At 39.3% G+C, this 15255-nt stretch overlaps 1 protein-coding gene across 3 annotated transcripts; it reads left to right on the top strand.

Annotated features, from left to right (window-relative positions):
• The first annotated feature begins 2974 nt into the window (after window positions 1-2974).
• Window positions 2975-10527, top strand: LOC112189122 (ABC transporter G family member 32). Of its 3 annotated transcripts, XM_024328392.2 has the most exons (24): window positions 2975-3528; window positions 3780-3900; window positions 3997-4085; window positions 4174-4258; window positions 4373-4532; window positions 4610-4686; window positions 4765-4818; window positions 4914-5004; window positions 5096-5397; window positions 5479-5760; window positions 5874-6190; window positions 6278-6438; window positions 6521-6624; window positions 7055-7214; window positions 7333-7455; window positions 7562-7653; window positions 7738-8070; window positions 8159-8449; window positions 8640-8723; window positions 8818-8951; window positions 9035-9262; window positions 9351-9522; window positions 9611-9865; window positions 9979-10527. In XM_024328392.2, exons 1-24 carry the CDS (start codon window positions 3254-3256, stop codon window positions 10249-10251), a joined length of 4263 nt encoding a protein of 1420 aa, XP_024184160.1. In that variant the 5' UTR covers window positions 2975-3253; the 3' UTR covers window positions 10252-10527. The 3 variants fall into 3 exon arrangements, with proteins under 3 accessions (XP_024184160.1, XP_040370735.1, XP_024184161.1); XM_040514801.1 differs by lacking the exons at window positions 4610-4686; window positions 4765-4818 and having other exon boundaries at window positions 4921-5004; XM_024328393.2 differs by lacking the exons at window positions 2975-3528; window positions 3780-3900; window positions 4174-4258 and having other exon boundaries at window positions 3995-4085.
• Window positions 10528-15255: the final 4728 nt, after the last annotated feature.

Here is a 15255-nt window from a genome sequence, read left to right as displayed (position 1 = left end):
GGTACTGTTGCTATCATAACTAGCAACCATAAGTGTACCAGTTCAGTTCATGGTGTACGAGTCGCTACATGAAGGACAAGTGTGATTTTGTAAACCACTCTCACCAACCAGTAGACTTTCCTTTTGTTCAATTTCTTCACCACATGTTTTGCTAGAGCAGTAGACGATGGTTAAGATCAATAACGAGGTTAATTAATTTGACTTCTCAATTTCGTGGACACGCATATGTATACAAGTCTTTTATGCTTATATATCTTTAGATTTACAGATCATGAATGAGAAAAATGAGACTGTTTGGACGGTGTTATTTTTATTTTATCCTTGTGCAAAGTTCGGACATGCAAGCTTCATTGTAACTGAACCGCAATTGTGGGTGCAGCCATCCGAGACAAGATGATGAGAAATTGAAGTAGCTAGTCACATCCGATCGAGACTAAAGTACACATACACATATATGATATATGCATGTGCCAGAGAGCAATGCATTGAAGCAAGCAATGACTGATGGATTACTAACGTTGGATCATGCCTTCCTGTCTAAATTGGCCGAGCAAAATGCCCAACCAAATTAAAGCCATGGACGTACAAATTCGATTGGATCAAAATAATGAAAAAATCCAAGCTGCTCGATCCGATCCCAAGAAAAAATGTTATGCGTTATATATATATATAAACCCTAGTTCGATCTTCATATATTGCAAGAATATTCTTGCAGCAGATAAAGATGGATTCATGAAAACTTCTTTGATCGATCGCCATTTATGTTGTTCTTGGAGTTATAGTCAATAATCAATAACATTGAAATTTCAAACCAATTTTTTGTCAAATTAAGTTCTGCACAGCGATCATGAACTCACAGAGCAATAAATTCCACCACCAGAAGTTAGATCACATGCTTGAATTTTCTTTCGATCCTGGAAACCACATACTGTAATCACATGGGTTTTTCCTCTTTTTTCTTCCGGTGATTCATACACACATGTATATATTAATTGATCATATATATATTTTGCTGGATATAATTATGCAGTATTATTAATTAGTTTGTAGCTACGGTTACATATTTCAATGCATGCGGGTCCTCAAGCATTTAACTACCATTAATATCTCAACCTCTTTGCCAACTACAAGTAGCTAGCTGCATGCGAATGGAATAAAATGCAGAATGCAGTTGGCGCGCAGGAAGCAAAGGGAAGCAAAACCCTTTTCTTGATTGACCAGTTTCTAATTGAGTTGACAAATAGATGGATGCAAAACCCTCTTCTGTATACAGCTCTCTCTTACCTTCCAAATTGAATGCATTTATTAAGATTTAATCCTGAGCTAGCTTAGAGGCTGAGAATGAAAAGCTAGCAACCACATTCCCTCACTTAGAGCCCGGCCCATATTTTGATTTTTCACTAATTTAAAGAAAAATGAGACTCTTTTGCTTCAACAAATTTCATATAACTATCCCCATTTTAGGAATAGTGAGGAAAGAAAAAACCAAATTCCCTAAATTTACAGCAATCTCTAAAATTTTAAGGAAGAACTATGGAGATTTTAGAGATTGTTGTAAAATAGAAAATCTATTGGAGTTTGAAAAGAAAAATAGGTTAAAACTTTGATTTTTAAATATAAAAATTATAGGGAAGCTGTTGGAATTGTTCTTATATCTTGTAAATAGGAAACCATATATGATCCATGGAGTTACCCCCATGCACTGCATCAACATACAAGACTAGTATTCATGTAATATTAAGGCCCTGTATATCATTGAATTGACATGGTATAATATATATGTGGAATGAATATTATTTGGTTAGAATTGTAGTAAGCTTGATTGGCAATTAAATTTACTGGTTTATGATCACATATAGTAGGACTTGCTGAGATCATAGCTAGCTGGGGTTATTTGGAGTTTCACATACAATACCACAGACAAACACATGCTATACAAAAGTCAACTTCTCTGAGTTCCTCTTTTGGTAATACTTCAAAATATACTTTCGTTTTATGGTAAGAACTGCCATGCCATAGTGGTGTACTGAAGCTCTCAAAAGCAATGGACTCATCCGAAGTATCATTACCTATCCATCACAGATTCACGGGCAGCTTAAATTTTTTTTTTTGTTATACGAAAAGATTATTAATTAATTTGGAAGCCCATGGCGCAACCACAACTAACACGGTCAAACAACAGGGCATTTGAGACATCTTTCGGAACCGTATTGGTCCAAAAAGCACTAGTAATATTGAAATTATGCCCTAGATTAGCTATGACATCTGCTACAAAATTTGTCTCCATAAAAAAAAGTTTAAAGGTTCCTTTATAAAAAAAAGTTTAAAAGTTATAATAGACAAAGATTTAGCAAGAGCTCTAATATCATATATAATCTTCAGGTGACTTGATGGCTCCATTGACGGGCAGCTTCAATTATTAGCATGCAATAAGTGTGGTTTTAGTTAGGTACTTCACTTATGTAAACAGTAACATTTAAAAAAAAAAATTAATATTACGATCAGTATCGTTAGACCTTAAATCTATTAATGGCTACATTATAACATGCAATAATTGAAAAAGTTTAGTAGGTAGGTTAGGCGAGAAAACAGTAGACCTTTTTCCATACTCTAGGAGGAAACCCATTTTTGGGGTTAAAAGGTGAAACACCAACCTTTGTTTTTCCAATAATATTTCTGAACTAAACGGCCGACACCCTCCTACCCGCCGTTTTTTTAACTTACCGTTAAAAAAAATTAAACCCCAGTAATCCCTCCTGGCTTCCCCGCCGTTTCATTCAAAATCATCCCCACTTAAGACCCTACGCGCCACTTCCAGCCGTCGGATGAATAAGAATGTCCATTTCCGGAGCGAATGGAGACACCGCGCGAGTGGGGCTGGGGCGTTTCAAAGACGCCTCGTGCCCTTTTGCATCTTTCCCGCGGCTATTAAATGCGACCCTCTCTGTTTTCCCTGTCCCTGCAAAAACTGTGAAACGCTTTAACGTGCTCGTTAGAGAGAGAGAGAGAAGAAGAAGGAGAAGAAGAACCAAACCAAAAACAAAAAACCAAGACCCTTTAGAGAGAGAAACCAAGAGGCTATTAAATGCGCGCAGAGACCCCAACCACCATTTTCAGCTGATCAGAGACGACACTAGTCCATCCATCCCCTCCCAATCAATCAAAGTATCAAACCCTGCATCTTCATTTTTTCTCTCTCTAAAACACTAGCTATGATGAGATTCTGAGTATCTCAAGATCCGGAGAAATAATAATGTGGAACTCGGCGGAGAACGCGTTTGCGAGGACGGCGTCGTTTCGGGTGGAGGGGGAGGACGAGGAGGCGCTGCGGTGGGCGGCGCTGGAGAGGCTGCCGACATACTCCAGAGTCCGACGTGGCATTTTCAAGAACATCGTGGGAGACGCCAAGGAGGTTGACGTCAGCGAGCTGGAGGCTCAGGAGCTGAAGCTACTGCTTGATCGGCTTGTTAACTCGGCTGAAGATGACCCCGAGCACTTCTTTGAGAAAATGCGACTCCGATTTAACGCGTAAGCGTCTGTCTCGAAATATTTTGGTGGTTTGAGTCTGTTTGGTTGCTGAGAAATATATTGAACAAAAGAAGAACGGAGAAATTCAAGCAATAACAATACCAATGTTACTGCTCAAGTCTCTGCTTTCACTCACTTTTTTTTTCAGCAATCAAACAGAGTGTTCTTTCTAAATTATGCAACTTTTGTGTTTTTAATTTGTTATTTGGTAGTTTTGATTCTTAAAATTTGGATCAAATTCGGGTGTACAGAGTAGATTTGGAGTTTCCGAAGATCGAGGTGCGGTTTCAGAAATTGAACGTTGAAGCTTTCGTCCATGTGGGAAGCAGAGCACTGCCAACTATTCCGAATTTCGTATTCAATATGACCGAGGTAGCTAGATTTGTACTCTCTTTAATTCTGAGTCAATTTTCGTTACCCATGCATATAACGGATTAGACTTTTGTATTTTTCTGAATGTGATTTTAGTCACTTCTGAGGCAATTACGGCTATTAAGGAGCAAGAGAAGCAAATTAACGATTTTAGACAACATTAGTGGGATTATAAGACCTTCAAGGTACTTATCTAAGCTTCGACTAGTAGTACTGAGTTGCTGAATTTTCAGTCCAGTGAACTTTAATAAGATTTTTGGTGCTGTGTTTCAGATTGACGTTGTTATTGGGTCCGCCGAGCTCCGGCAAGACGACGCTACTATTGGCTCTCGCCGGACGCCTTGGAACTGGTCTTCAGGTAGTGGTTTAACTTGTGTATCTTGCATGCTCATGGAGTTTATGATAGTTGCTGATTTTGCGACTTCAGCTTAAATTATTAGTACTCATTTGTTTATGTTTGATCACTTTGAAGATGTCAGGTAGCACAACATACAATGGCCATGGCTTAAACGAGTTTGTGCCGCAGAGGACGTCGGCTTATGTCAGTCAACAGGACTGGTTTGCGGCGGAGATGACTGTAAGGGAGACTCTTGACTTTGCAGGACGGTGTCAAGGTGTTGGATTCAAATATGGTAAGGTTTGGGAAATGTGTACTTATTTGTGCATGGTTTGTGTTTGATGAAGTGTTGACATGAATGTTTGGTGACAGATATGCTAGTAGAACTAGCAAGAAGAGAAAAGATTGCGGGGATAAAACCTGATGGTGATCTTGATATATTCATGAAGGTACTTGTTCTTGCTACAGATGTTGATTCTTTTGAATATGTACTATGTAGTGATTACTGACGCAATGTTGTTTTCCAGTCATTAGCTCTTGGAGAGCAAGAGACAAGCCTTGTTGTAGAGTACATCATGAAGGTATTTTCTCGATTCCAGTTATTGAAATTCCTACTATGTTGTATCAAGATTTCTTGTTTCATTCTCTTTCTAGTACTAACATATTTCTGACAAAGATTTTAGGGTTGGACATATGCGCTGATACGTTGGTAGGAGACGAAATGCTTAAAGGTATATCAGGGGGCCAAAAGAAGCGGCTTACTACAGGTGCATAATTGGTGTTTCAATTTTGGGTGCTATTTCTTTTGTGCTAGTGAGGTAAAGCTATTTGCTGATAAAGCAACTATGTGATTTTCAGGTGAATTACTAGTAGGTCCAGCAAGAGTGTTGTTCATGGATGAAATATCAACTGGGCTCGATAGTTCCACTACTTATCAAATAATCAAATATCTTAGGCATTCAACTCGTGCACTTGATTCCACCACTGTTATATCTCTGCTTCAACCTGCTCCAGAGACCTACGAGTTGTTTGATGATGTTATACTTTTGTGTGAGGGCCAGATAGTGTTTCAGGGACCCCGGGAATCTGCACTTGATTTCTTTTCATACATGGGGTTTAGATGTCCCCGCCGAAAGAATGTGGCAGACTTCTTGCAAGAAGTAAGTTGTGAACCACTCGAGTTTTAAAATTTCTTTCCTCTTTTATAGTGTTTGATATATTGTTCTTTCTCTTGTACACAGGTTATATCAAAGAAGGACCAAGAGCAGTACTGGTCCAATCCTGATCTTCCATACCGCTATATACCACCAGCAAAGTTTGTTGAAGCTTTTCCTTCATTTCAAGATGGGAAGAATTTGTCTGCAGAGTTGAAAGTTCCTTTTGATAAACGCTATAACCACCCTGCAGCTTTGGCGACTTCTCTCTATGGCATGAAGAGGAAGGAGCTTCTGAAGACAAGCTTTAACTGGCAAATGCTACTGATGAAGCGGAATGCATTTATTTATATTTTCAAATTTGTTCAGGTAATTGTTCAATTATTTGTTTCTTCAAAAGGCATTATTTAGCCAGCTTAATCATTTGAAAGGTTAAATGTCATCTGTTGCTGATTTTACAAGTACCATGTTCTGTCTTCCAGCTTCTTTTGGTTGCTTTGATCACAATGAGTGTCTTCTGCCGGACAAAAATGCACCATGATACAATTGATGATGGAGGCTTATATCTCGGGGCACTATACTTTTCCATGGTTATTATTCTTTTTAATGGCTTTACGGAGGTGCCAATGTTGGTGGCCAAGCTTCCAGTGCTTTACAAGCATAGGGACTTACACTTCTACCCAAGTTGGGTCTATACTCTTCCTTCCTGGCTCTTGAGTATTCCAAATTCACTCATAGAGTCTGGACTTTGGGTGGCAATCACATACTACGTCATTGGATATGATCCCGCAATTTCTAGGTAAATCATATGTTTCCTTGGTACTTGGCATGAACTGTGAAAGTTAGTGATGGCATGAGATTCTTAGGTTACTTGTTGAATCTGCAGATTTTTTGGGCAGTTCTTGGTATATTTCCTTCTGCACCAGATGTCCACAGCTCTCTTTCGTCTTATGGGATCCTTGGGTCGAAATATGATAGTTGCCAACACCTTTGGATCTTTTGCCATGTTGGTTGTAATGGCTCTTGGAGGATACATCGTCTCTAGAGGTAAAACTAACATTTTGTCAATTTCTATGTCTTTCCAATGTGATCTCATATTTTAATTCATTTCTCTATTCAATTGTGACAGATCATATACCAAAATGGTGGATTTGGGGTTTCTGGTTTTCTCCTTTGATGTATGCTCAAAATGCTGCTTCTGTAAATGAATTCCTTGGACACTCCTGGAACACGGTAACTTCACATTTCATTTATCCGTTCATTATTTGGACTATAGAAATTATAAAAATTATTTTGCTAGTCATAGGAGAGACATGGTGGCTGTACTGGTAAATATACCAGTAATATATATATATATATATATATATATATATATATATATGAGAGTTATAAAGTGGGATATGTTATCCTTTCATTGCATTTGGTTTTTCTTATATGAGTTCTTAACCAAACCATTGCCATCTTCTATTATTGTGCTGTGCCACAAGAGAATATTCACTTAAATTGTGATTAGTTTTGCTTCATTGCACAAACTTTTTTAAAAAGCTGGATATGCATAGGCAAGAGCCAATATGAAGATTCATTTCACTTTATCTATATGTTGAGTTAGTTTCTAAGAGTCTATTCAGAACATAAGTATTTGCTTATTGTGTTATTTATGTAGGAACATGGGCATGAGACCGGTCTTTCATTAGGTCAGTCATTACTAAAAGCACGCAGTTTGTTTCCAGAGAGATACTGGTATTGGATTGGTGCTGGTGCTTTGCTTGGCTATACAGTTTTATTCAATTTACTATTCACATTCTTCCTTGCTTACCTCAACCGTAAGTCACTTCTGCTCATAAATGCTATTTAATCTTCAGTTTACTTCTGGCATTGCATATAGCTAGCCAAACAAATTTGATAGAGCCTAATAAAATTGATGTTCAACATATACTAAAGCCTTGGGGAAGCAACAAGCTGTTGTGTCTAAGGAAGAGCTGGAAGAGAGAGAAAGGAGAAGAAAAGGAGAAAGTGTTGTTATTGAGCTGAGACAGTACTTGAATCATTCACAGTCACTTAATGGTTTGTAAACTAATTTGAAGATTGAATTTGTTTTTATATAGTCCTGTTCAGTTAAATACGTGTTAGTCTTAATTAGTTTCCTCATTCTTGGTGATCTTCTATGCAGGAAAATACTTTAAGCAGAGAGGAATGGTCCTCCCATTTCAGCCACTTTCCATGTCTTTCAGCAATATCAATTACTACGTCGATGTCCCTCTGGTGAGTGTTTAACAGTATTCATTTGCACCACCTACTCTCGGAAACATGTTGACTATATCTTTTCTGATCCAAGTACAACTACAGGAATTGAAGCAGCAGGGAATTCAAGAAGAGAGATTGCAGCTCTTGGTTGATGTCACTGGAGCATTTAGGCCGGGGGTGCTTACAGCATTGGTTGGAGTCAGTGGTGCTGGTAAAACCACCCTCATGGACGTATTGGCTGGTCGAAAAACTGGTGGGGTTATAGAAGGAAGCATACATATATCTGGTCATCCAAAAAGACAAGAAACTTTTGCAAGAATTTCGGGTTACTGCGAGCAATCTGATATTCACTCCCCGTGCTTGACTGTTGTTGAATCGCTTCTGTTCTCTGTTTGGCTTCGCTTGCCATCAGATGTTAACTTGGATACACGGAAGGTATTCATGTAAAATGCTTTACTCTCTTTGTATGTCTTCATCATAAGATCATTCCAGTATCTAAAATATTGAGAGAAAAAAATTGTAGGCTTTTGTAGAGGAGGTGATGGAACTTGTGGAGCTCACTCCATTAAGTGGGGCACTGGTTGGTTTACCGGGGGTGAATGGCTTGTCAACAGAACAACGAAAAAGGCTAACTATAGCAGTGGAGCTGGTCGCTAATCCATCTATAGTATTCATGGATGAACCCACATCTGGGTTAGATGCAAGGTCTGCAGCCATTGTGATGAGGACTGTGAGGAATATAGTTGATACTGGACGTACTATCGTATGCACAATCCACCAGCCTAGCATAGACATTTTTGAATCCTTTGATGAGGTATTCTCTCATGGTCTATCCATGTTTTGTATTACGTTTCTGTCGTTTCCTATATCTGTTATGGCTAGTACAGCTTCCTATCTGAAAAAAGGAAAAAGAAAGGACTTCCTTACAGAGTGCATATTATCTAATCAATTCATATTGCGTTAATATTTGATTGATCCCCTAATAATATCATCTGTCACTGCAGCTTCTGTTTTTGAAGCGTGGCGGTCAGCTCATATATGCTGGTCCACTTGGACCCAACTCTTGTGAACTCATCAAGTACTTTGAGGTCAGATAATGCATGCCAGGATATATGTTAGAATATTTACACTTTCAGGTGTTTAATGATTACAAACGTGACATATGCATATCTATATCTGCAGGCAATTGAAGGAGTGCAAAAGATCAGGCCTGGATATAATCCTGCTGCATGGATGCTTGATGTTACTTCTTCAACTGAAGAAATCCGTCTGGGGGTGGATTTTGCAGAAATTTACAGAAGATCAAATTTGTTTCAGTACGAAAACTTCTCCATGAATTTTAGCTGGTTAGCTTTTATGTGTTTCTTCATCTAATAATACCGCCTTTCCTTTTTTTCAGACATAACAAAGATTTGGTTGAAAACCTTAGCAAGCCGAGTACTAATTCCAAAGAATTAAACTTTCCAACCAAATACTCTCAGACATCATTTGAACAATTTCTCACTTGTCTATGGAAGCAAAATCTGTCTTATTGGCGAAACCCTCAGTACACTGCAGTTCGTTTCTTTTACACCGTCATCATCTCCTTGATGCTAGGAACAATTTGTTGGAGATTCGGGGCTAAGAGGTTTCTTTCTTTTTCTGTACCTATCTATTGACTTATTGTAACCTCACAATGGAACCAATCATATCATTTACAACTTCATTGTTCACAGGGAGACCCAGCAGGACTTATTAAATGCCATGGGATCCTTGTATGCAGCAATCCTATTTAGTGGAGTCACCAATGCCACTGCTGTTCAACCTGTTGTTTCTATAGAAAGATTTGTCTCATATCGAGAGAGAGCTGCTGGGATGTACTCGGCGTTACCATTTGCATTTGCTCAGGTTTACATTCTTCCACTTTGTTAAGGCATAATACGGTTAATACCTGATACTCCTAAAGGTTACGCAATCATGTATCGACCTTCTGCAGGTTGCAATAGAGTTCCCTTATGTGTTTGCGCAAGCGGTCATCTACTGCACAATTTTCTACTCCACGGCTGCATTTGACTGGACACTTTTAAAGTTTGTTTGGTACTTATTCTTCATGTATTTCACAATGCTATACTTCACCTTTTACGGAATGATGACAACAGCCGTCACACCAAATCATAACGTAGCTGCCATAATTGCTGCTCCATTTTACATGCTATGGAATCTTTTCAGCGGCTTCATGATTCCTCACAAGGTAAAAGAAATGACTGCCCTGCTTTCTTTGTTTGTGCTTTAAATTAGAACATCGTTGATATAGTCTCTCTAACACATGCAATAACTTCTTGGTATATATAATGCTTAATTCAGAGAATTCCCGTATGGTGGAGATGGTATTACTGGGCAAACCCTGTAGCCTGGAGTCTGTATGGCCTGTTTGTTTCGCAGTACGGTGACGATGACAGTCTTTTGAAGCTAGCAGATGGAGAAAGAACAATGCCAGTAAGGCAGTTCCTCAAAGTTGGTTTTGGGTACAGGCATGATTTCCTAGGTGTAGCCGGAATTATGGTCTTCGGTTTCTGCATACTTTTCGCAATAATTTTTGCCTATGCAATAAAATCATTCAACTTCCAGAGGAGATGATGACAAGTAAACATCATCTTTATTATACGTGTGATTAGTTCATTTCATAGTATGAAAACCACATGAGCTTCTAATGAACTATTGATGAAGTGTGTATAGCTACAGGTAGAGAACAAATTAACTGTTTTTTAGAGTATGCAAATAACAGCTACTGGGTAGCTGGAAATTCTTATGTGTAAACGGTATTCATGATTTTGGTATTTGTTTTGTGTTACAGAATATAAAGTTATGTAAAAAAGTTGGATGTTTTAGTATGTGAAGATTTCTTCTAATCAATTCTTAGTGCATATTGAGAATGTTGTTGTAGGAGAATGGAATTGTGTGTTATCATTGATAATAGGAGCCCTTTAAATAGGGAGTTACAAGGTACCCAAAAAGGTAATAGAATCTGATTACAATTGAATACCTAGAACACATTCCTATTACAACTCTAAACCCTAGTTTGTAGACGCACACATTATGTCGATATCCTTCAACACTCCCCCTTGTGCCGCTCAAACTTGGTGATGACTCTTTAATTGTTGCCTCGTTAAAAACCTTGCCAGGTAACAAAAACCCTGTGGGACAAAAATAACCCTGGTCGAAGGACAAAAAGAGCACAACACGTCCTTCATTCTTCGAGATCGAACATGTAGACATCATGCCTCCCCCTGATGTCAATATCTCCCCCTGATTGCTACAATCATGGGAGTTCGGATAACTTTCTCAATCTGATGCTCTTCACATGTTTCTCGAAGGTGGATTTTGGTAACGACTTAGTAAATAAGTCCGCTACATTATCCTCTGATCGGATTTGGTTCACTTCAGTATTTAGAAGTGCATGTTGTCATTTTGATAGAGGGGAGGAGGAGCACGGAAGGTGGCATTTTGCCTTGTGGGATCCGATCCCATACTTCCGTCATTTCTTTTCTCTGTAGGGATAGAACAAGCCCATATCAATCGTACCTCTCAAATATCGAAAGATTGTCTTTATACCAATCTAATGGCGTTGCGTTGGCGCGGGGCTATGTCTAGCCAACAAGTTCATAATAATTGAGGTGTCCGGTCTTGTATTGTGCTAAGTACAATAACGCGCCTATTGTACATAAGTAAGCACTTCTGCTATTAACACGTCTTCGTCATCATCCCTGGGACGAAACGGATCCCTTTTAGGGCCAAGACTACAGACGACCATGGGAGTGCATTTTTGAATACATCAAAAATGTCTCTTGACACGGTATACAAGTTCTGAATTTAGACAAAACCGTGTTCTCCCAAGGTCATTCCTCTCAAACTCGGATTTCAGGTGTTCAGCGGTTTCCCTTAACTCTCAAGGGTTCCAATTATGTTTATCAACATAAACTGCGACAATTGCAAATCCAGAACTTGTCATAGAAACGCGTGGGCATAGTTCATCATATCCTTTTCCAATCAAGTAGTCATTTTAGTGAGCATTTCAACCTCGTTGCAAATACGCTCCGTGGTCTAGAGCCACTTGACTTGGGTAAATGAAGTCCACAAGAACCTTCATTATATTCCGTATCTAGATCCCCATAGAGATACGTAGTGACCACATTCGTAAGCTGCATGTTCAGTTATTTGGAAACTATCAAACTGACAAGGTAGTGGAGTGCAATGACATCCATTACGAGAGAATGTGTCTTCTCGTAGTCGATTCCAGGGCGTTGTGAGAAACCTTGCGCCATAAGGCGAGATTACCATCTCTTTTTCTCATCACGCTATCTAACGAAGACCTATTAATGTCAATAGGTTTTATGTTAGGAGGTGTTGGCATCTCAGGCCCGAAATCCTTCCTCTTCGTTAGTGAATCCAATTCAACCTGGATCACATCTTTCCATTTAAGCCAATTTTCTCTACGTTGGCATTCTTCAACGGAGTAAGGTTCGATGTCATTGGTCTAAATAATTCCACGTCCTCATGTACACTAGTGTAGTTCGTAGAGATCTCTATATTTTCAGGAATTGGTTCTAACATTGAAGTGTCCCCTAACGATGTCTCTTGGACATAACCACAATCCAAAATATTCTCATGAGACGGATTTTGAGTATCAATGATCAATGGATCAAGTTGTGCCAAACTCGCTCTCTTCTTAAGGCGAGAATCCATCGAACCTATGGGTTTCCTACTCTCTCTAGCGGAACCCATGGCCTATGACGCCATTATGCCACCTTTGTGGCGTCACCATACTACCATCCATGGTAGTGGTGCAGTACCCATCTTCTCTGGGTGGCACCATGTCCTCTTGTGGGGACATCAATCCTTGCAGGCATGTTTGCAGCAGGTATATGTGATCTCGTCACTTTTAGGGGATCAAGATGAGACATAGTGGGGGCATACCACGACAATTCCTGTCGTTCCTGTTGAACATTGACGTTCTAATCTCCCCCTAACGACGAGAAGACTGTCTCATCAAAATGACAATTCGCAAATCCAGCGAAATAGAGATCGCCTGTCAAGGGTTCTACATAGCGGACTTATAGTTGGAGACTCATGTCCAACAAATATATATATGCATTCGTTACAATGACTCATGTTGATGCGCTGTGGCAGCGCAATTGGCACATGAACCGCACACTCAAATATGCATAAAGACGAGATATTAGACTCGAACCCAGTCACTAGCTGTAACGCAAATAAAAGTTGAGTGGCTGCTATGAGTCATAGACGAATTAGCATAGCTGCATGCGATATTGCATAACCCAAGCGGAAATATTGGTGCGCATTACCAATGTCCGGACTACCATCGTAGTCATTTAATGGTGGCTTTTCCGTGAGACCAATTGGGTGTGTACATGGGGATATGATACTTAATATCAATACCCAATGATATGCAATAGTCATCGAAAATTGTCGATGTAAACTCTCTAGCATTATCAAGTCAAATTGACTGGATGGGATGATCTAGGTAGTGAGCCCGTAGCCATATGTTATGTGCTAGGAGTATAGTATAAGCAGCATGATGAGTGGATAATGGCACAACACGGGACCAGCGTGTTTGCGTATCAACCAACACCATAAAACATCTATACGGTCCGCAAGTTGGTTGATCAAATCCACATAATTCCCTTAGATTCTTTGTGAGAATGGAATTATTTCCCCAATCTCCTTTGCATAGGATGGTCTCAATCCTAAATAACAGGCTTTACAGAATGAAACATGGGCCTTATAATCAACCAATAAAGGTTTTGGTTAAGCCATAATGTCACAATAGACTTGAGAAGTAGAGAGAGGAGTTTATGGCGTCAATGCCATGTATTTGCCGCAGGGGGTAGGCGGTGCCGGCCATGTATGGCCCGTCTTTGCACAATCATGGCGCCATGAGGCCCACGTGCAGCTCCTCGAACCAATTCTTGGTTCTTACTTTTCTTCGTTCTGAAAATGGATGTCCGTGTAAAGTCTTTAATACAAGGATCATCATGTTAAAGCCTATACGTGTCAGAATCCCATAAGTCGTCTCTCATGACATGGTTGGATTCAATAACTCAAATAGTGGTTGCATACAACCCACTAGAGCGACACATAAGTTTCTCTAATACTCGTTTATGTCTGTAGTCATTAGAGGTGATGCAAAAGAACTCTGTCCATTCTCATAATGTGTTTCCACATGAAAACCATTGGCTCTTATATAATAAAGTTCGAATTAAGGTATGTCCAAGACATTAAGTAAAAGAATTGACACTTTATTAATAGCCAATGATTACATCAAAGTTTCCAAAATCTAATCCAAAATAAAATCAAACTAAGACACATTGTAGTACTCTATCCGTTTGGTAGCTCCAATCAAATATGACCAGGAAAGTAGAGAGAGATGTTGGTGGAGCGAGGCTCTCTTAAGTACCAATAAGCTCAATGAATTTTCTAGACATCACATTTTATTGGGTCAGCCACATAAGAAAGAGTTAATACAATTGTCATTTATTGACTAAGGCACAATTGCCATTACATAATTCTTGGAAAATGAAAGACTATTTAATCAAAATCTGCGGCATCAACATTGTTGTTTTCCTCGTCAGATTTGAAGTCCATAATGATGAGATTGACGTCATTGTCATCTCCATCATCTCCTTCAGCTGCGAGATGAGCCTCATGCTCTCTCATATATTTTATATACCTAGTATTGTGCAGCTTTGTTTTTTTCACTCACATTCTAGCGCTTAAACCAATGCTCTGAAGATCCACATCTATAGCATTACCTCACTCATTAATTGAGATGCACCTTGTGCATTTGGACATCCTCCATGGATCCCACGTTGGCCAATGTTGCCACGTGTCTATGTATCTCGCGGTTTTCCTTCCTTTGTGGGGCGGTTGTATGGACCCACACGTCCATTTTGTTGTCCCCTAACTTTAGGGTTCCGCTCCTTGCGCCCTTCTTTAGGTGCGCTATAATTCGCCTCGTGAACGCTCTTAGTTCCAACGGGCATTTGAATTATGGTTTTCACGAGTATGTTGTCAACTTACTCAGTATATGACATAAGTTGATGAAACCTTGTAATCCATCTAGCATTGCACACAAGCCTATATTGCTTTGCAACCAATAATGCTGAGACGGGGAAGGTTGAGAGGATTTCTCAATTAATTCATATTCTGTGAGCTCTACTCCACAGAATCTCATTAGTAGTGAGGTGATTCTTGACGTTATTCACCCATCGGTGATAACAAATGTCATTTGAATCTGGATTAGTGAAGTCGGGTTTTTGCATGTTTGCATTCGACATTCAAAGATGAAGGAGAATAGATTAGTTTCGGAGTAAAAACTTCCACGACAACTAATATAAGGTTTCCGAGCCTTAATGGTACCAAGAAAACGATTTCCAAGAAATTTTGGATTAGACCAAACAATGATGTTTTAATATGGTCACAATTCGGACGCTCTTAGTCCGAATATCATGAACGCTCTTAGTTCATTGATTACGAACGCTCTTAGTTCGTTTAATTATGAACACTCTTAGTTCATTGGTTACAAACACTCTTAGTTCGTTAAGCGTGAATCCCCACAATTCC

The sequence above is a fragment of the Rosa chinensis genome, chromosome 2, assembly GCF_002994745.2.
Source record: "Rosa chinensis cultivar Old Blush chromosome 2, RchiOBHm-V2, whole genome shotgun sequence".
Classification (NCBI taxonomy): Eukaryota; Viridiplantae; Streptophyta; class Magnoliopsida; order Rosales; family Rosaceae; genus Rosa; species Rosa chinensis.
Note: the sequence above shows the minus strand (reverse complement) of the source record. Positions and strands in the feature narration are given on the sequence as shown.